At 40.7% G+C, this 20,825-nt stretch overlaps 1 protein-coding gene across 1 annotated transcript in view; it reads left to right on the top strand.

Moving 5' to 3' along the window:
* The first annotated feature begins 716 nt into the window (after positions 1-716).
* LOC134476328 (galectin-5-like) overlaps positions 717-20,825 on the top strand; it is a 39,965-nt gene continuing 19,856 nt past the window's right edge. The window contains exon 1 of the mRNA XM_063249755.1: positions 717-853. Coding sequence (XP_063105825.1) covers positions 717-853 — 137 coding nt within the window. The remainder of the gene's footprint in view (positions 854-20,825) is intronic.

Raw genomic sequence — 20,825 nt, 5'->3', positions numbered from 1 at the left:
TGGCTGGTGTGAGGTTTCCCTAGGCCATGAAAGGAACGAGGTTTTACTTCACTGAGAAGCCACGGAGGAAGGAGCTTGGAGACAGCACCTCTGATTTGTAGGACGCTGTGTAACCTTGGGGAAGCAACTTAACTACTCCACGTGTCCATTTCCTCATCTACCAAGGGGGCTCAGAATCTCATGATGTAGGAGTTGTGGGAACGGTGAAGATTGTATATGCACATGCTAGGAGAGTAACCCGCATGCAAGTGTAGTTTAGTGTGACCACTGCTGTTTGCACACTAACTGCCTCCTGGAGAAGGTCCTAGGCTACAAAGGATGAGGCAGGAGGCTGCTGCTGCTTCTGTGGAATACAGGCATGGACATGGGTGACACAGTTAGCACAACACTGCAGCCTGAGGTGGTACCACATGGCAGTTGGTCCCTGGGAGGGCTGTGGTGGGGCAGGAAATGCTTGCCATGGAGGGTGGGCCTGAGGGCCGTGGCAGTTACACACAGGGCAAAGATACAGGCTGTGAGCAGCACTGCAGGCTAGAACCACATGGGCTGAGGTACAGGGAAGGAGAGCACAGGGTGTTTAGGGAGCAACAGGTACTTCACTAAGGGTGAGGGCCTGGTGGGCAGAGTAAGGAGGTGGGGAAGGAGGGAACCTGAGCCCCAAGTGAGGGCTGAGGACTCTCTACATGGACTGTGAATGGCAAGGCCTCTCTTCCCAGATGGAGATCATATGCAAAGCTGACTGCTACGTGCTGGCCATCAACGGCCGATTCCTGCTGCAATACGGTCACTGCCTGATGGACCTCAAGTCCATTGATCACCTGGAAATCACTGGGGATCTCGAGCTCACTGCAGTGCAAGTCTACACGGGCTCACTGACCTGGGGCACCACTCTCTGTGCCTCCCCCACCCCCTCTTCTTCCATGCCCTGCAACAGCTTGCAGAGCCCTGTTTCTAAGTAGAGAGTTCCACTCATTGTAACAGCAGGAAAACCTCCAGCTCCAATCCTGCTGGCAGTGTGAGGGTCCTGAGCAAGCTAGGACCTCAGCAAAGGCCCACATGGCATGCAGCTCTCATTCACCCCTCTTACCTTCTCTGTGACCTATTCAGTCTCAAGTCACAGATGTGCACAGCACTGACAAGGATACCTGCACATCCTTCCCATTCCTGTGACCTTAACCTTTCTCCTTGGCTTTGCACCCTGCTGGGACACAATCCCCTTGGAAAGGCTGCTCTGGTCATATCCCGCTTGCTTCCAGAAACATTCCCACTGAGGGCTCTCCCCTTTGAAATAAAGAAAACTTTGTAGTGTTGGCATACACAACTGACTGTTTTGTTAGTGCTTCTGGAGACATTTTAATTTTCTGGGATTGAGAGTCCTTGTCCAGCTGAATGGGAAAACACAGCACACATTTTCTTTGGGCTAGAGGTTCCATACCTACTCCTAGATGGTCCCTGAGGAAGCCCACAAGGGTGCTGAAGAAGACAGCTTGGGCTGGAGCCTTGGGTAGAAGTGTCTCTGACACAGGCATCTTAGTATCCCAGTGAACCCCGGAAGTATCCCCATCTCACTGAGAGGGGAAAAGGCCAAGTGAATGTGTGGGGTCACTGCAGAGACCAGAAACCAGATGGCCTTGTGCCAGGTAGAAGAGGAGGAGACAGGATACTTGTCATGACGGTTTTCCTGCTGAACACATGTCTGTCAGGAACAGTTATCTGAAACGCAGCAGACTGCGTACGGTAGTCCCGCTATGCACCCAGGTGAATCCATCAAGGACTTGCTCCTTCATGGTGTGTGACTCAGGCAAGAGCATCACCAGGAAACTGCTTAGCAATCTCAGGTACTCCTGCAGACCTACTACACAGGAATGTGCATTTTAACCACATCTAAGTGGACTGGTGTGTTTCCGGGACCATGTGCGCAGCCCCATTCTAGATGGCTGGATCCTTGGCCAGGCTGCCAAGCCTGTTGGTTGCTGCTCAGTGCACAGAGCTTATCTGGGTGACCAGAAGTTTAGCAACCCTCCTCCTGCCCTCACATGCTGCCAGAAGAGGAAATAGAAGCAGCAGGGAAAACAGAGAGGGAAACCATGAGGTGTGAGCAGCAGGAACCTTGCCTCCAACTGAGTCCCTTCCATAGATCTGAGCAGAGACTGCACTCTGTCTTCTCCAAATACTCCTGGCTGACTGCACCATGAGAAGGAGCCTGGCCTCGCAGGCAGGCAGGGATGTGGGTGTCTTTTGCCCCCCCTCCCACCCACTCCCCATTCTTCTCTTATAGGAAACCATGCTTGATTTTTCTAGATGCTATACCACTGGCCAAATTTAACCAAACAGTTGGCTGCAAGGCAAAAAAAATGTGGCAAAATGTGGCCTGGAGGACAAGGCCTTCGTGAACATCTGGCATGGGGGCCAGGACCCCCTCACCTCAATTAGTGTACACTGCGTCCTGTGCAAGGCACAACTCCCGCTCTCAAAAAAAATCCTTCCCTCCACCACCCTCTCGAGGTGTGCTCACAATTCCATGGGCTTCCATTTCATAGAGGAAGGATGGTTTGGTGGGTGGTGCCTTGACCATTGTAAGCCTTCTTTCTGCTATATCTACAATACAGTGACACTCATAGCACACACAGCACACATACACTCACACACACAACACACAGCACACGTATACTGATACACTGACACATACACACAGAATACAGATAAAATCAAATGCTTCTAATATAAATTTTTTCATCAAGGAAACATACAGAGAAGACTCAAGTGGCTCTTGGGAGCAGACAGTGGTGCATTAATGCAGAAGCATAAAATCTTACCCAGGGCCTAGGACTATGCAGAGGCACAATGTCCCCTCCAGGGAGACACTCAAACTGCTTCAAGCAGAGGAAGCTTCCTTCTTCCTCTCAGGCCTAGCATGGAAGATTCATCTCCAAGGGGCCAGAGAGAGTGGGCTTCAGGGGCAAAGGTGGCTCCGTCCAGTCCTGGATACTACTTGATGTTAACTGAAGTGAAATTTATGTAACAAAATGTATCATTTTGATAAGTTTCTGTGTAGAGCTGAGGTGGCCTTCAGTATCACTACATTGAGCTCCAGACAGTTTTCATCTTCCCCAAACGTGTTTCAGGACTCACCAAACACAAGCCCTTGCCTCTCTGCCCTGGCAAATACCAGTTTTAACTTTGGGAATTAATAGCATTTTAGGGGTACTGATTATGATACCGTCATTCTCTATATTTTTATGCTCATCATCTAAAGAAAATAAATGACACTGATTTCCACAGAATGGTAGTGAATCAAATGTCACTCATTTACACCAAGAGTCTCACTCTGACACCTCTCTCATGAGCCTTCCCTGGTGCTGCTCAAACCAGGCAACCACAGCACCCAGCACCCCCGCCAAGAAGAGAACAATCGAGTCCTGCTCCATTGCTGAGCTTCCTGCCCCACAGGCCCAGTGTATGAATTTCATTTTCAATTTTATAATGTTTATAGCTTACGATGGATTCCTTAGGTAGTAAGCCTCAGAGGGTATATGGTTTAGCACTGCAGGTTGATTCTTGCAGGGGAAAGCCAGATCCCATTGTTCCTTGAGGCTGTCTGGAGCAGGAGGGCACTAGCTAGAGTGCCTCCATGACAGCACAGACCTGAGATTTCCTTCCTCCTCTGGACGGAAAGTCCACAGCTCCAGCGAGCAACTGCTCCCATTTTCTCTAATGACCAGCAGTTCCATGTCAATGTCACTGAGCACATGTTCTGTACCAGGCCTCGCTCTAGGTGTTATTCATCCTCTTACAACTCTGCTAAGGTGCTGTTACCGGAGTTTTAGCATTGAATGGAGAAACAGAGGCAGTAAAATTGGTGCTCTTTGTTCAAGAAGAAACAGATAGCAGCACTGTCTTTAATATGGGCTCTCATGAGTCCAGTTAAAGCTCAGGCCCTCAGGCTGGGACTGTGGCCTAGTGGCACAGTGCAGGCCTAGCATGTGCTAGGCCTTGGTTTCAATGCCAGCACCACAAATAAAAAAGAAGCAAAGCGCCAGGGCTTTAAGCACTGTGGTCAAAGGAGAAATGGACACCAAAGGCTGAAGGGTCCCAACCCTCAGCAGTTTCTCTGAGTGGTCAGCAGGAGTTGCAGGCAGCGCACATGCAGAGAGAGAGTCCATAAGCACTGGACACACAGTTAATGTACAATGCCCGAAGTCCTCTGTCGCAGGGGATCTGACAATGCCCTTCCACAACAGCACATCTGTTCCCCAGAAGGGTAGCACTGCATGCTCTCTGTGAGCACTTGTCTTCCTTCTCTGCACAGTCGGGTATCAGCAACACAGCAGCAGCTAGGGGAACATACACACAGTGTCACACTGACATGGGGTATTCCATAGAAATGAACAAAACACTTGGATACCTAAGGTGTGAGGAAAGAAGATATTTTATGTCACTGTGGATATACTTTACTGTAGCAATTTTAATTTTTCCCACATTACCAAAGAAGTAATCAACGGGGCTTTCTAATGAGCTACACCCCCACGTATTTTTGAATTTCCTAAAATTTTGACACAGGTTTTCACTAGGTTGCCCAGATGAGCAGCCCGTGTCAGCCTCCCAGAGTTCTGGGATTGCAGGTAAGGACCACAGTGCCCACCTTCTTTAGGATTTTTAAATGTCAAAAATATTTTTGACATTTATCTCTGTTGCATCTATCTGTAACACATTCCTTTAACTCACCGGATAGTATTCCATTGTGGGGGGCTCCACGGTGTGTTCAGCAGTTTGTTTTTTATGGGCACTGGATCTATTCCCATTTGTGGCTATTACACATGCAAATGCTGGTCATTCTTCACACATGTGTTTGTGTGGACATATGAATTCATTTATTTAGTTTGGATAAATAAATAGAACTAGAACTTCTAGGAAGTTAAGTTTGACCTTGGGAACACTTAACAAAAGATTTCCCAGAAGGTTTACGAGTTCCCAGTCACACAGATGACACAGGAAACCTCCATTATTGCCCATCCTTGTCAGCACTGAGTGCTCTTTTTCAGCTGTAGCTTTAAAAGCAGGTTGGTGAAAAGCAGTTTGGTTTTGGTTTGATAAGCAATCCTGGGAATCACAAGGGGGACTCTTCCTCACCAGAAAAGTGCTCTACCACTGGGTTACTGCCCTGCCGTGGGGTACAGCTATCATCTTATATTCTCTTCCTAAAAGTTTTATACAGTTAGGGAACACTGTCATAAGGGTTATCCATTTCTGTTTCATTTTTCTGTATGATTTGAAGTATGGGAAGCAATACTTACATTTTTCCAGATACACACCTGGTTTATCTAGCACCATTTGTTGGAAAAGAGGTTTCTTTTGATTTCAGTTGCTTTGGTACATTCCCTGAGCACCCTCTGGCCAAAGAAGTGTGGCTCTGCTTCTGTGGTATCTCACTGATTTCTCTTCCTGCCTTTTCCACAGCACCATGGTGCAGGGACTGCAGTCACATCACAGTGCCTCAGGAAAACCGCAGAGTGTGTGCAGTCTCTCCTTGTTCTTCTTTGTAAATGTCATTTCAGCTCCCCGAGATCTTATGCCTTCTGATACAAGTTTTCGAGTTTCATTACTAATTTCCCCCCAGCGTTGAAAACAATGAGAAACAAATTCTTGTTGTTTGTTAGCTGTTTGTTCAAGGTATTTTCCTGCAGCAGCTCAAAAGCACTCAGACAGTGACATTATTTGCAAGCCCACCCTCCTCCTGCAAATATTTACATGCACATCTAATTGTGAAGAGCCAACAATAAAGGAATCCAGAGTCAGAAAGCCTGGCAAGCTCTCCTCTCACAGAATCCCTTTGAAATCATCTGTTGAAATGTCTGGGCTCCCTCATGTTGTACTTTATCAGGCAGGAGAAGGTGTTCAAGCACTAGCACTGAACCTGGTTCTTCTTCCATCGAGATGTATCACATGCATCATCCATGGTATTAACATAGGCAGGACTTTCTGATGCAAATTACCAATGTTCTAGGTGAAGCTCTCACATTGTGGCTACCAATGTAACGCTGTGCATGTAAAAGTGCAGATACATGATTATAAAAATATCATGTTGATAATCTTATTGTAGTCCTGGGTTTTATTATACAAAGCATATCATTAACAATTCTCAATGCTTTCTTATTATTAAATACTGCACAGAAAGAGACAGAGGTGAGCTAACGCCATCTGGACCACAACAGCATTGCCGGAGGCATCACAAGTCACAGGAATAAAAACAGCATGGTCCTGGCTCAAAAACTAACCTATCAGTGGAAAACACCGAAAGGTGCAGACACATCCCCAAGCACCTTCATTCACCTGGTCACTGAGAAAGGTGCCAGTGATACAGGTTTGAAAAAAGCAAACTCCTTTAACAAATGGGATGAGGAAAACTTGTTGTCCCCATGCAGAAAACTGACTCAATCCACTTCTCTTCCTTCACTAAAATCAAATTAAAATGAACAAAATACGTACTTTTAATGTATTAAAACAGAAAAAGGAAATCTTTGGAAACAAAAATTTGGTACATCACATAAAGAATAAACAGGCCCAGGTAAAGTCTTCCTACATAGATAGCCAGCTTTACAGGAAACAGTAGAGTCAATCAGTCAATGGGCTGACATCAGATTAAAAGGTTTCTGCACAGCAAAGAAAACAGCAGATTAAAGAAACAACCTACGGAGTGGGAAATGTTTACTAGATACTTCACAGACAGAAGATGAATGTCTCGAATATATAGCAAACTAAAAATACTCAGGCAGCCAAAAATAAAAAGACCCAATTTTAAATAGACAGATGCAATGAATAGAAATACATGTAGCCAAAAATACATGAACAAACGTTCAGCATCTTTGGGTGTTAGAGAAATCTAACACAAACTACACTGAGCTCTCTCTTTGGTGCAGTAAGTATATCCACCATCAAGAATTCAAAAGGCCACAAACACTGGTGAGGCAGGGATGAGGAAAAGAATCCTAATACACTGCAGATAGGAATGCACAACCACTTGGGAAGTCAGTATGGAGATTTCTCAGAGAGCTAGAAAGAGAAATCCCACTTCATCCTGCTCTGTGTCTCCTAAATATCTTGTCCAATGAGCCCCATGTACACACTGATATACCTCTACCCATGTAGTTACAGAAACACAGTTCACTAGTGCTAAATCTCAGGCACATCAACAGGTGAATGGACTAGGGAGACCAAGATGTCAGCACAATAAGCAGCAGAGAAGGAGCCCCTCTGAGGGTCACCATCCAGTTCCTGGAACACAGCAATGTGAGGAAGACAAGAAGGAGGGAGGTGGCTATCAGGGACTCAGGAAGAAACTGAAGCATGAAGTGAAGCCCGCAAAGTGAGTGGGAGAGATTCAATGGAGAACTAGGTAGCTGGTGGTGCCTTTCCCCTGAGAGGAGATTCACTGCACAAGAGTGGTTCAGATCTGGGACATCCAGGGTCAGTGATGGCTGTTCACCACAGAGGTCTCCTCAGAGTGCTCCACAAGGTGCTGTAGGGGAACAGCAGACATGAAGAATACACTGGGTGATCCTCAGTACTCAAGGCTCAGTTATCTGATGGGACAGAGCCATTGGGTTGCAGACATCTTGAAGAAGGCCCTGCTGAATTCAGAATTCAGAAGTGCTGCTGGATCCATCTCATGGCTCCCAGCTGGCCTCACACTCAAGGAAGCTGCTGGCACAGGAGCCAGAAAGTGTAGGCCTGCTGAGATTATCCCCTTCATGGCCAAAGGTTGCTACTGTTGGCACGCTGGGGTAGATTGGCCAGGGTTCAAACTCTGTGTGCACAGGATGTCTACCAGTGAGACCAGAGGGAAACCTGAAACTGCCTCTTTTCTCATGGTGGCGGGTGTGTCTTTGGTTTTTCATTTTTTTTGCCTTTTGCCTTTGTTCTTCAGTTTTGTTTCCCTTTATTGTTTGATCTTATTTCTGCATGAGTGAGAGTGTGTTTCACAGCCTCTTTGTGGCAGTGGTTTTGCTCTGTTCTTAAATTTGTCTCTTTATCTTGCATTCTGATCCAGTTTCTGCACCGACCCCAAAGTTGCCTCGATCCCCCTTCTGCTAAAATTGTGGTTGTGATTTTTTCCTCTTCTTCAATTTCTCTAATTTCTCCAAAACCCAGTTTACATTTTAACGCCTGAAGACAGAATAATACATTAAACACTTGGATACTGCCTTCAATTTACTTGTTTCTTTTAAGTTTTGTTATATAACCACAAACCTAGTTCAAATGGGTTAAAGTGGACAGTTAAGAGTTAGCTCACTTTATCATTTTGCAGGCTGTGTTTGATTTCACTGGAAACAGCACAGCTATAAGTCCTCATATTCCATCACCGAGATGATGAAGAGTTCCAGAAAGTACTGTAGCACAGTGCCAAAGAACCAGGGACTGGACCAAACAAGAAACAGGTTCTCAACACCAACAAATTGAAGAGGTAACTTCTTGCAACAGACTGAAAAATCAAAAAATTTGTAAAACCCACCATCACTTAAAGACACCTCAGAGACATAATCATTGCCTAAAGATCCAAAATACTAGCAATAAAGCAACACACTATTAGCCATTTGCAAGCATCACCTCAGGAATTACACTACAAAGAAAAGAAAATGCCAAGAGATTTGAACAACAGGCAACCACAGACATGCTGTTCACCTGAAGCAATCACAGAGGGCAGGAAGGTGAGAGGATCCAAAAGCTAGGCCGCTGTGAGGTGGGAATGACAAAGCAATGGAATGGGGCTCCGGAAATAAGGAGAACAGAAATAATCCCTCCAATAGCTGCAGACACGGGGTCCAAAATAAACAACTCGCTTAGTGATGGCAGAGGAGACCCAGACACAGTAATAGATGAGCTCAAGGAAAGTGTGAAGCCAAGAATGCTCAGCATAGGGAAGACATGGGATTCTTAAGCAGTTCAAACACATATTCAGGAGAATAAAACATCCACAGGAAGAATTTTTAGCAGGTGGGCCAGTGTGAGGAGAGGTTCTCAGATACTGAAGACAGCCTTGCAGTTAGCAACCAGGAAAAGAAAGATTTCTCAAACCAGCAAGGGATCATGAGAAATCAATCCAGCAGCTGCTAGATAGACAAAGAAGAGTAGCTGAAGAATGATTGGATTCAATGAAACAGCAGAGGAACTATAACTGATATTATAAAATACCTTTCACACATGTCGTGGCAGAAAACTTCCTTGGTAGAGAAAAAGAATTTGACGTCCAGATAAGAGAGGCATACAGCCCTCTATTAGCCTGATTAAAAAACAGAAAAAAAAAAAAAAAAAGGAAAGAAAGAAGCGAAGAGAACAGAAGAGAAGAGAAGAGAGGAGAGACAAAAAGCCTACTGGCTGGCATATTATAGTCAAGATTTCAGAAATTCAACACAAGGATAGAATTTTAAAAGTTGTTAGGGAAAACACACTTATAAAGAAATCACTTATGAAGGAAGTTCCACTAGAGTTTCTTATTTTTATTTAAAAAAGAGAAAACTCAGAAATGAAAAACAAAAAGCAAAAGGCATAAACATCAACAGCAGACTCAAAACATTAACAATACAGGTCTTCAAAACAAAATGAAAGAAACAATAATGGTTGTTTTATGGCATATTGTTCCCTTTTTTTCAAAAAAAGAAAAGAAAATTAAAGAAAAACAGAAAAGAAGGGTAGAACAGTACCGAATAAAAAAATTATCATCATAGAATTGCTAGTTGATGCATTACTTAAAAAATACTGTCTTACTTAAAAAAATTGTCTTAAAAAATGGTTACCAAAGTCACAAAATCGAATCATAAATAGTGGCTAGACACTCAAACATTGACAGTGCAAATCCTTCTGTTCAGTGTTCCAACAGAAATTCAGTAATGTCACCTATCTTACACACTATACATACCATTATATTCTGTAGAGCACTTTCATTCCCTTTGGCTTTTATAGTATCTAATCTACTTTTTCGATCCCATTATTCTGTCAGTTTATGTTGTTTTTTTACACTGGAGAGACAATGTGATATTTATTCATGTGAGTCTTGTTTATTTCACTAATGAGAATATTTTCAAGTTGCCTCCATTTACCTATAAAGGCCTCAAGATCATCACTTTTTATAGATGAGTAGTATTCCATTGTATAAAAATACCACATTTTTTTTTCATCCACTCTGCAGCTGATGGGAATTTTGGTTGTTTCCAAGATTTAGCTATCACAATTTGTGTTGCTATGAACATGGGTGCACATACATCTCTGTGACATGATATTTTCAGTTTTTCTGAGAAAACACCCAGGAGGGGAATAGCTGGATTGAATTGATCTTCCAGACCTAGATTTTTGAGGAATCTCCATACTGATTTCCACAGTGGTTGCACCAGTCTGCACTCCCACCAACAGTGAAGAAGTGTACCTTTTTCCCCGCATCCTTGCCAACATTTGTTATCAGTTATTTTCTTGATGGCAGTCATTCTTTCCAGGGTGAGATGAAATCTCAATGCTGTTTTAATTTGCATTTCTTGAATGACCAGTGATGGTAAAGATTTCTTCATGTATTTATTTGCCATTTATATATCTTCATCTGAGAACTATGTGTTCATCCCTGATGCCCATTTTTGGAGAGGGTCTTTGAATTTGGAGGGCTTGAGGTTTTTCAGTTCTTTATACGCTCTGGATATAAGTCCTTTGTCTGAGGAATTGTTGGTTAAAATTCTCCCCCTTTCTGTGGGTTTTCTTTTCACTTTGTTGGTGATTTCTTTTGAAGTGCAAAAACTTTTTAGTAATATGTGACCCAAGTTGTTGATTCTTTGAAGTATTTCCCATGCAGTTTGCATTTTATTCATGAATCTCTCTCTACCCCTATGTCTCCAAGCTTTTTACCTACTTTGTCTTCCAGTAGATTTAGTGTTTCTGTTTTAATATTTAGATCCTTGATCCATTTTGACTTTAGTTTAGTGTATGGTAATAGGCATGGGTCTATTTTCAATCTTTGGCATGTGGAATGCCAGTTTGTCCAACACCATTTATTAAAGAGGCTATCTTTTTTCCAAGTGAACATGTCTAGCACCTTTGCCAAATATAAGGTGGCTGAGTGTCTTTGTAGCAGTGTTTGCAGCTTCTAATCTTTTCCATTGATCCTCAGGACTATCTTTTGCCAGTACGATGTGATTTTATTACTGTGATTTTGTAGTATAGTTTCAAGTCAGGAATTGAGATGCCTCTTATCTTTCCTTTGTTGCCCAGAATTGCCTTTGTTATTCTAAGTTTCTTCTGTTTCCAGATAAACTTTAGGAATATTTTTTTCTAGATCTGTAAGGCATGTTGATAGTATTATGATTGGGACTGCATTGAAGCTGTATAACAGTTTTGGGAGTATGACCATTTTCACAGTGTTGGTTCTTCCTAACCAAGAGCAAGGAATACTCTTCCATTCTCTAATATCCTCTTTAATCTCCTTTTTTAAGAGTAGTATAATTTTCAGCATATAGAACTTTTACATTCTTGGTTAGGTTGATTCCTAAGTAGGTCATTTTTTTTAAATGCTATTGTGAAACATGTTATTTCCGTAATTTCTCTCTCAGAGAGTTTTTTTGTTTGTGTACAGGAATGCTGTTGATTTTTGAGTGCTGACTTTGTATCCAGCTCTATTGCTGAATTTGTTTATTACCTCTAGTAGTCTTTTAATGGAGTTTTTGGGGTCTTCTATGTAGAGTATCATGTCATCTGCAAACAATGATAATTTAACTTCTTTTCTAATTCTTATTATTTTTATTTCTTCCTCTTGTCTGATTGCTTTGGCTAGTATTTCTGAGCTATATTAAATAGAAGTGGTGATAGTGGACATCCTTGTCTTGTTCCTGATTTTAGAGTGAAGGCTCTCAGTTTTTGTCCATTTAGTATAATGTTGACTGTTGGCTTGTCATAAATGGCCTTTATGAGACTGAGGTAGATACTATCTATTCTGAGTTTCTGTAGGGTTTTTATCATGAACAAATGTCGGACTTTATCAAAAGCTTTTTCTGTCTATTGAGATGATCATGTGATTTTTATTTTTGGCTCTGTTGATGTGTATTACATTTATTCATTTGTGTATGTTGAACCATCCCTGCATTTCTGGAATAAATCCCACTTGGTCATGGTGCACTATCTTCTTGATGATTTGCTCCATTCTATTTGCCAGTAATTTACTGAGAATCTTTGCTTCGTTGTTCATTAATGAGATTGGTCTGTAGTTCTCCTTTTTGTTTGGGTCTTTCTCTGGTTTTGGTAACAGGGTAATACTTGCCTCCAAGAATGATTTAGGGAGGTTTACTTTTCTTTCCATTTCATTGAAGAGTTTAAGGAGTGTTGGCATTAAATCTTCTCTAAATTTCCTGCAGAATTCAGCTGTGAATCCATCAGGACCTGAGCTTTTCTTTGTTGGTAAGTTTTTAATCATGATTTTTATTTCAGTAACTGATTCCTGGGTTATTTAAAATCATTCTATCTTCTTGATTGAACTTTGGTAGTTCATATGTTTCTAGAAATCTGTCCATTTCCTCTGCATTTTCCACCCTACGTGAGTAGAGATTTTCAAAGCAGGTGTTCATGATCTTTTGAATTTCCATGGGATCTGTAGTAATTTCCCTCTTTTCAGTCCTTATTTTATGGATTTGAGTGTTTTCTTTCTTTTCTTCATAAGGTTAGCTAGAGGTTTATCAATTTTGTTTATCCTCTCAAAACCCAGCTCTTTGATTCATTAATTTTTTGTTTCAATTGCATTTATTTCTGCTCTAATCTTTACAATTTCCCCTATTCTCTAAGTTTTGGGTTTGACGTAGCATTAGGTTATTTATTTGTGCTCGTTCCATTTTTTTTGTCTTTTTCATTTTTATCGGTACCAGGGATCGAACTCACGACCGCCTGCTTGCAAAGCCGTTCCATTTTTTTTTTTGATGTGACTATTTATTGCTATATATTTTCTTCTTAGGACTGCCTTCCTTGTGTCCCATAGGTTATAAAATGTGTCTTCATTTTCATTGTATTGTAGGTATTGTTTTACTTCTTCTTTAATTTCATCTGTAACCCACTGGTTATTCATAAGCTTGTTATTTAATTTCCATGTATTTATGCAGTTTTTGCAGGGGTTTTGCCATTGATTTCCAATTTTAGTGCACTATGATCAGATATTATGCATGGGATAATTTCACTCCCTTTGCATTTACTGAAGAATGCTTTATGATTTAATACATGGTCCATTTTGGAGAATGTCCCATGTGCAGTTGAGAAGAATGTATATCCAGATGCGGTTGGGTGGAACACTCTGTAAACATCCACTAAGTCCATTCATTCACAGATGTGATTCAGTTTTCTTATTTCTTTGCTGACTTTTGGCTAGTTGATCTATCTCTTTGTGACAGTGGGGTGGTAAGGTTTCCTATTACAATTGTGTTCTTGTGTATTTGGTTTTTCATGTCCATTAGTGTTTGTCTTACATAGTTGGGTGCTCCTGCATTTGATGCATATATATTTATAATTGTTAGATCTTCCCTCTGTAGTTTTCCATTTACAAGTATGTAGTGAGTGGCCTTCTTTATCTCTTTTAAGCATTTTAAGTTTGAAGTTCACATTGTCTGAAAATAGAATAGCCCCTGTCCTTCTTTTTTCTGGGTTCTGTTGCATGGAATACGGTTTTCCATCCTTTGACTTTTAGTCTATGGGTTTCTTTTTGAGTCAGATGTGTTTTTTGTATACAGCATATTGTGGGGTTTTTTCTTGATCCATTCTGTCAACTTCTTCTTTAGACAGGTGAATTGAGCCCATTTACATTTATGGGTATCACTGATATGTAGTGGCTTGACTTTGCCATACTATGTTTCTGTTGTTGGTTTCCCGTTTTCCTCCCTTGTCCAGCCTGGTGGTTTCTTCCTGTTGTTATTTTGAAGATTGTGGTCATTTTTATCTCTTTCTAGTATGTCTCTCAATACTCTTTCTAGGGTTGGTTTGGTAGATATGAATTTCTTCAGTTATTCTTTGTCATGGAAGTATTTTGTTTCTCCATTGAATTTGAAAGACAGTTTTTCTGGGCACATCAGTCTGGGTTGAAAGTTGTTTTCTTTTAGACCTGAGAATACTTCAATCTTGTCTTAACCTGAATGTTTGTGCTGAGAAGTCTGCCGTGATTCTAATAGGTTTTCCTTGATAGGTGAGTCATGTCTTTTCTCTAACAGCTTTAGTATTCTGTTTATGCTGTATGTCTGGGATCTTAATTATTATATGTCTGGGTGTAGCTTTATGTTGGTTATGACTGTTTGGTGTTCTATATGCCTCATTTATTTGTATGTCAGAGTTTTCCCCATGTTTGGGAAATTTTCTTCTATTACTTCTGTGCACAGCTGAGTTATGTCCTTTGCATTGTCTCCTGCATTCTCACTGATGCCTATTAGTCTTATATTGTTTCTCTTGGCATCATCTTGAAGCTTCTGGATTGTCATTTCATTCTGCTTTGCTGTTTTTATAAGTTATGTCTTTTCATGGTTACTATCTGCAATCCTGTCTTCAAGGTCTGAAATTCTAACCTCAGTGTCATTTAAAGGGTTTTTCCAGCTTTCAATAGAATTTTTTGTTTCTTGAATATCTCTTTGAACTTGTTTCATGGATTCTGCTTGTTTTCTACATTGTTTATTCAATCAATTTCCCATGCTCCTGTATTTTTTATTTATTTCTTCCCTAGCTACACTGAGTAAATTTTCTACTAAAGTTGTTATTTCTGTCTTTATGTAAGACATTACTTCTAATTTGATTTCCTCTATAGCCTCATGGATTTGTTTCTTTACTTCATTTGCTACATTTTGAGAGATTCCTGGTGTATGACTTTTAAAGTCCTCCATTTCACTGTTGCCTGTTCTTGCACCTGATGGACTAGATGTTTGAGATTGCACTTTGGTTTTTAATTTTGTCATTTTCACCTTCTGGGCCAATATCTGGTTATTTAATCCCAGTAGTCACAACTGTCGACAATGTATGTCCCAGAGCCCTACTGTGTGGTTGATGTCTGCCCTATTGTTGTGTACATAGTGACCAGAACCTACTGGGGTCCTCTGTCTGGGCAAGTGACCACCAAGTCTCCCATCAAACCAGCACTGTCAGTCCACTGCAGTTCAAGGTTCTGGTAGGGAGAGTGGAAGCCAAAGGTTCATAGCAGTGCTTGGTCTAAGAAATGGGGAGGGTAGCCAAGGGCAGTGGGTTGAGCCAGGGTGGGTGAGATGATCGTATGGATCAGCACACGGGAGGAGCACGCTGGGTCACAGGCATGACTCAGTGGCCTGAGCCAGGAAGGAGCATGGCGGTCATCCTCTGTATGGTGGCAGTGGGAGGGCACTTAATGGGGGCAAGTCTGGCTCAGCTACCTGAGCTGGGGCGAGGGGTAGGGAGCTCAGTGTTCTTGCTCTGCACAGTGGGGAAGCCAGCAGCGGCCAGGGGCCCTGAGGCACTCAAGCATGCCCAGCTGTGCAAAACGGGGCAGAACTTGGTGACTTCCTCAGTGTGGTGCTTTCCTCCTGGCTGTGGTGGTGATGTGGGGATGCTGAGGCACACAGGCACACCCAGGGGCCCAAGCAGTGGCAGTGTTTAGTGTTCTTACTCCACGCTGTGGGGCTAACAGCAGAAGCCCAGGGTGCTGAGGTATTTATGAATGCCCTGAGGCTTGAGCCTGGGCAGAGCTCCGTAACTTCCTCAGCACCGCACCCTCCACTGGGCAGCAGCAGCCATGGGGTGCACCAAGGTGCGCCTGCATGCCCAGCAGCCAAACAGGTGTGGAGCTTGGTGTTTTTCTTCCATGCAGCAGGGCAGCAGGCAGCCACTGGGGAGCTGAATCACTTAGGCAGGCCCAGAGGCTGGAGCCAGGCCCACCTGAGTTTCAGTTGACTTTGCAGCACAAACTTTCAAAATGTCAATTTAAGGAGAGATTGGCACGAACTATTCCATGTTCTATTGGAAAACAAACTGGAATACCTGAGAAAAACTATACCCATCAAAGCAACACTCCAGAACATTTTGAAGGGAATTCTGCATAATAAGCACTATAGTTCATGCACCCCCACAAAAAAAAGAACCCACCAAGCAAGACAAACAATTAGAGGGTGGGGAAAAAATTGTGGGAGCCAAAACAGGAAAACAACATGCTTAGGATAATCAATATATATCAGTTAAAGCCATCAATGTAAGTGGCTTCAATTTTCCAAGAAAAACATACCCTTGCAGAATGCATTGAGAAGCAAAATCCAACACTATGTTGCATACAAGAAATGTATTTAATACAAAGCGAGATTCACAGACAGAAAGTCAAAGGATGAAAAAGCAATACTCTGAGAGATAGAAGCTCTGAAGAAAGCACATAGCTCTTCTATTTACAGACAAAGGGAATTTCAAGCCAAGACTGATTCAGAGAGATAAACTACATCTTCATAAAGTGAACAATCTAAGAGGAAATGAGAAAAATCATACATATAAATACAACAAACACCCATGAATCCAACTATATATAACAAATATTAATTGACACAAAAATCCAATAAACACTAGTGCAATTTTACTTAGTTCCCTGCACTCCACTATCACAAAAGAGAAATCAACTAAACAAACATTCAACAGTGAAATATTTGAATTCAACCAAACTTTTGAATACATGAACTTAGTAGATATCTGTAGAGTGTTTCACCACACATCAGAATGCACACTGTTCTTAGTTGCACAGGAGACAATCTCCAAAAATAGGCCACATAATGTTTTAATAAGACAGGCTTACATAAATGTAAAGGACCTGACAGTATTCCATGCATACTGTGAAACTACAGTGTGAGGAAAGGGAAACCTGTTGCAAAATAAGTCACATGAACTTTGCAAACACACAGAAATGAAATAGCACCCTCCTGAACAAACAACCAATGGGTAACAGGTGAAATTCAAGAAGAAATTAGACAGCTTTTACAGTTCAATGATAATGACAGTACAACATACCAGAACTTAGAGGACACAATGAAAGTGTTCTTAAGAGGAAATTACAGCAGTAAAGGCCCAAATCAGGAAAACAGAGCATGTGTACATAAACAACTTAAAGATGAATCTTAAACTTACTGAAAAAGAAGAGCAGGTTAAGCCAAAAGCTCATATGAGGTAAGAAATCATAAAGATCAGAGCATAAATGGAAGCACTAAAGTCTAAAAAACTACAAAGGATAATAGAATCAAAGAATTGGTTCTAAGAAAGATTAAAAAAACTTGACAAACATTTATCCAACATTATCCAAGAAAAGGAAAGATGCCAATCCATGCAGTAGGAATGAAAAGGATGAAATCACAACAGAACCTACAGAAACTGAAAAGATCACTTACACCTACTTTGAAGACTTGAATTCTAATAAGGCAGAAAATACAGAAGATGTAAACAGCATCTAGATACATAGGAATTACCAAAGCTGAATCAAAATAGAAAAATCCTAAATAAACCTCTATCATTGAATGAAATCAAAGAATTATTTAAAAGTCTACCCACCGAGAAAAGCCTAGTTCCTGACAGATTCACTGCTGAATTCTAAAGACATTCAGAGAAGGGCTAACACCACTACTTCTTAGTGTATGTGCTGCCAAAGCGAGCACAACACCACTGCTTCTTAAACTCTTTAGTGAAACTGAAATGGAAACAGTCCTCTCTAATGCATTCCTGGAAGCAAGCTTTGCTCTGATAACAAAACCAGGGAGAGATCCAACTAAGACAAAGTGTTACAGGCCAATTGCCTCAAGAGTATAGGTGCTGAGGTGCTTGATAAGATACGGGTAAATAGCAAATCTTCAAGAAGATTATACACCATGGTCAAGTGGGATTCATCCCAGGGATCCAGGGATGGTTCCACATATGTAAATCAATAAATGTGAAATGTCATATTAAGAAACCAAGGACAAAAATCATATGATCATCTTGATAGATTCAGAAAAAGCTTTTGACAAAGTTCAGTGCCAACTCATGCTAAAAAACCAACAGAAAATTATCTTAATCTGATAAACACTATCTGTGACAAACCCCCAAAAAATCACCCTAAATGCACAGAACCTGAAAATTGTCTCTCTAAATTCCAGAACAAGACAAGGGTGACCACGATCTCCTCTTACAGTGAATATATTCCTAGAAATTTAGCAACAGGATCAGCCAAGAGAAAGAAATACATGGAATAAAAGTAGGAAAGGAAGAAGCTAAAGTATCATTATTTGCAGATGACAAGATCCTCCACAAAAAAGACTCCAAAAACTCCAGTAAAAATTGGTAGATTTTTAAAAAAAATTTTTATTTAAGGAGAAAAGAAAAAAAAAAGCAGAGAAAGGGTACAAGTTATACAGATTTACAGAAAAAAAATGAACAGTACGAAATCACTAGTTAATGGATTACATATTGTCATCTTAGAAATAATTGTTCAAGTCACAGAAATAAAGCTTGTAAAGTGGACATTCCAACAATGATACTGCAAACAGTTCTGTTCAATGATCCAATAAAACTCTGTGATATCATTTTCTATCTTATACACTTAAATATACATGCAGTTATATAGTTTAGAGCACTTTCTTTTCCTCTCTTTTTTACAATGACTATTACACATTTTGGGTTTCATTGCTCCCACGGTTCTTATTGCTTTTTTGGAAGAGAGTAAAACCAAATGTGACATAACAAAACAGAATCGGTCAAGTCAAAAGGGTGGACATAATAGATAATATAAAAACATAATACAAGGTGATCAACAATGGTTACCATAATGCCTCCTGCTATCTCTAATAGATTGTCTATATCATTAGTTATAATACAATTGAACAAAACAGTAAAGAATAAAACCGACAAACCCAAAACATTGGAGACATTGTAGGTCTTCAAAAGTAGATAAAAGTCAACGAGAATGGGCGTTATAATGAATCTCATTATCTTCACAGCTGATGCCTAAACTTTCGAACCTGATACTATCCAACAAAACAGAATAGGGGAACATCAGTCAAAAACAAGATGGTGAGAGTAATACAGGGCTTTAAATAGAGATAATGGAAAGTCAAAGTGGGTTACTATAATATATCCTGCTATTTTTTTCCTTTAATTAAAAGGATAAAAATAAAAAAGTAAATAATGGAGTGGAGATTGAGATAAAAGAGGGCATAACAGCGAAACAGCGCAGATCAAAACATAACCATTTAAGCAGAATAGTGTTTCACCACCAGATAATCCTGACCTACAAGTAGTTACCATATTATCTCTTTCCTTGAAATCCTTGAGTACAACTTCGTATACTGTAGCATTAAGTATATCAAAACAATGTAAAACCATTTAAGAGAATGACAACATTACAGGGTATTTAGAATCGACTAACAGAAAAAGAACAATGGTTTCTGTATAATCTCCTTGTCTTTAAAAGTTTTTTGCTTATACTATCATACATAATAAAATCCAATAAGATACAACCTAGTTAGACCATTGGAGATAGAAGAACAAAAGCTAGATGAGACTTCAAAACAAGATGATACTAAATCAGTATTACGTATTAAGATGTCATTTTCTCCAAAATAGCTGTTCCTATCATCCAATCTTCTCTGCCTCATAGAATTGGTAGATTTAATAAGCAAATTCTGTTGCATAACTGGATACAAAGACAATGCTCAAAAATCAGTAGCCTACCTGTACATGAATTAAAAAATCACTTTGAGAGAAATGAAGGAAACAACACTAGGGATCCATCTAACAAAGGATGTGAAGTTGCTTCTTTCCAGTAAATTACAGTATTCTGAAAAAGGAGATTAAAGAGGATATTAAGAAGGTGAAGACATCCCTTCCCTTGGATAGGAAGAATCAATATAGTGAAAATGGCCATACTTTCAAAACTTTTATAGAATTCAATGCCTTCTCAACTCAACTTTCAGAAGCATATCTCACAGAATTAGAGAAAACTATCCTAAAATTGATGTAGAACCAGAAGAGACCTAGAAGAGCAAAGACAATCCTGGGCAACCAAAGCAAGACAGGGAGCATCACATTTCCTGAGTTAAATTGAAGATGAAGCTCCTGTGATAGAAACCGCACTGTACTGGCTAAAAGCAGACCTGAAGATTGAAGGAAAAGATGAGAAGATGCATAAATAACTCTGGACACACCAAGCCACTTTGTCTTTGATAAAGGTACCAAACATGTTCACTGGAGGAAAGGTAATCTCCACAATAAATGGCGGGGAAAACAGGTCGTGCACATGCAGAAGATAAAACCTGCACCCATATCATTCACCATGCACTAAGCTAAATTTGAAGATCTGAATATGTAACCAGAAGCATTGCATCTTCTGGAAAATAGAACAGACAAAACTCTTGAAAAGCATCAGTGTAGGCAAAAGTTTTATGAAAAGCCCTGATTGCACAGAGAGGAGCTATCACAAATGAGCAACAGGTGAGCTCTCATCTTATGGAAAAGCTTCTGCCCAGAAAGAGAAACCACCAACAGAGTCGAGAGACAACACACAAGATGGGAGAAAATGTTTTCCAGCTGTTCCTCAAAGGATTACTACTGAGACCATATAAAGCTCTCAGAAAATGTCAGATGACCCATATTTCAAGATCTAATTTAAAAATGGGCATGTGAGATGAATACACACTTCTCAAATGAAGAAATACACCCAGAAATACACCCAGCAAAGAGATATTATGAAAAAAATGTTCTGCCTCACAGATCTTTCAAGAGATTGCAAGTAAAACAATACAGAGATTTACCCTCATCCCAGAAAGAATGGCTACTATCAGGAAATCAAGGAAAACAAGCCCCTCTCC

The sequence above is a fragment of the Cavia porcellus genome, unplaced genomic scaffold, assembly GCF_034190915.1.
Source record: "Cavia porcellus strain 051 isolate PalLab524CR breed Dunkin Hartley unplaced genomic scaffold, mCavPor4.1 scaffold_6, whole genome shotgun sequence".
NCBI lineage: Eukaryota > Metazoa > Chordata > Mammalia > Rodentia > Caviidae > Cavia > Cavia porcellus.
The sequence above is the reverse complement of the archived record's forward strand: the minus strand, read 5'-3'. Positions and strand labels throughout refer to the sequence as shown.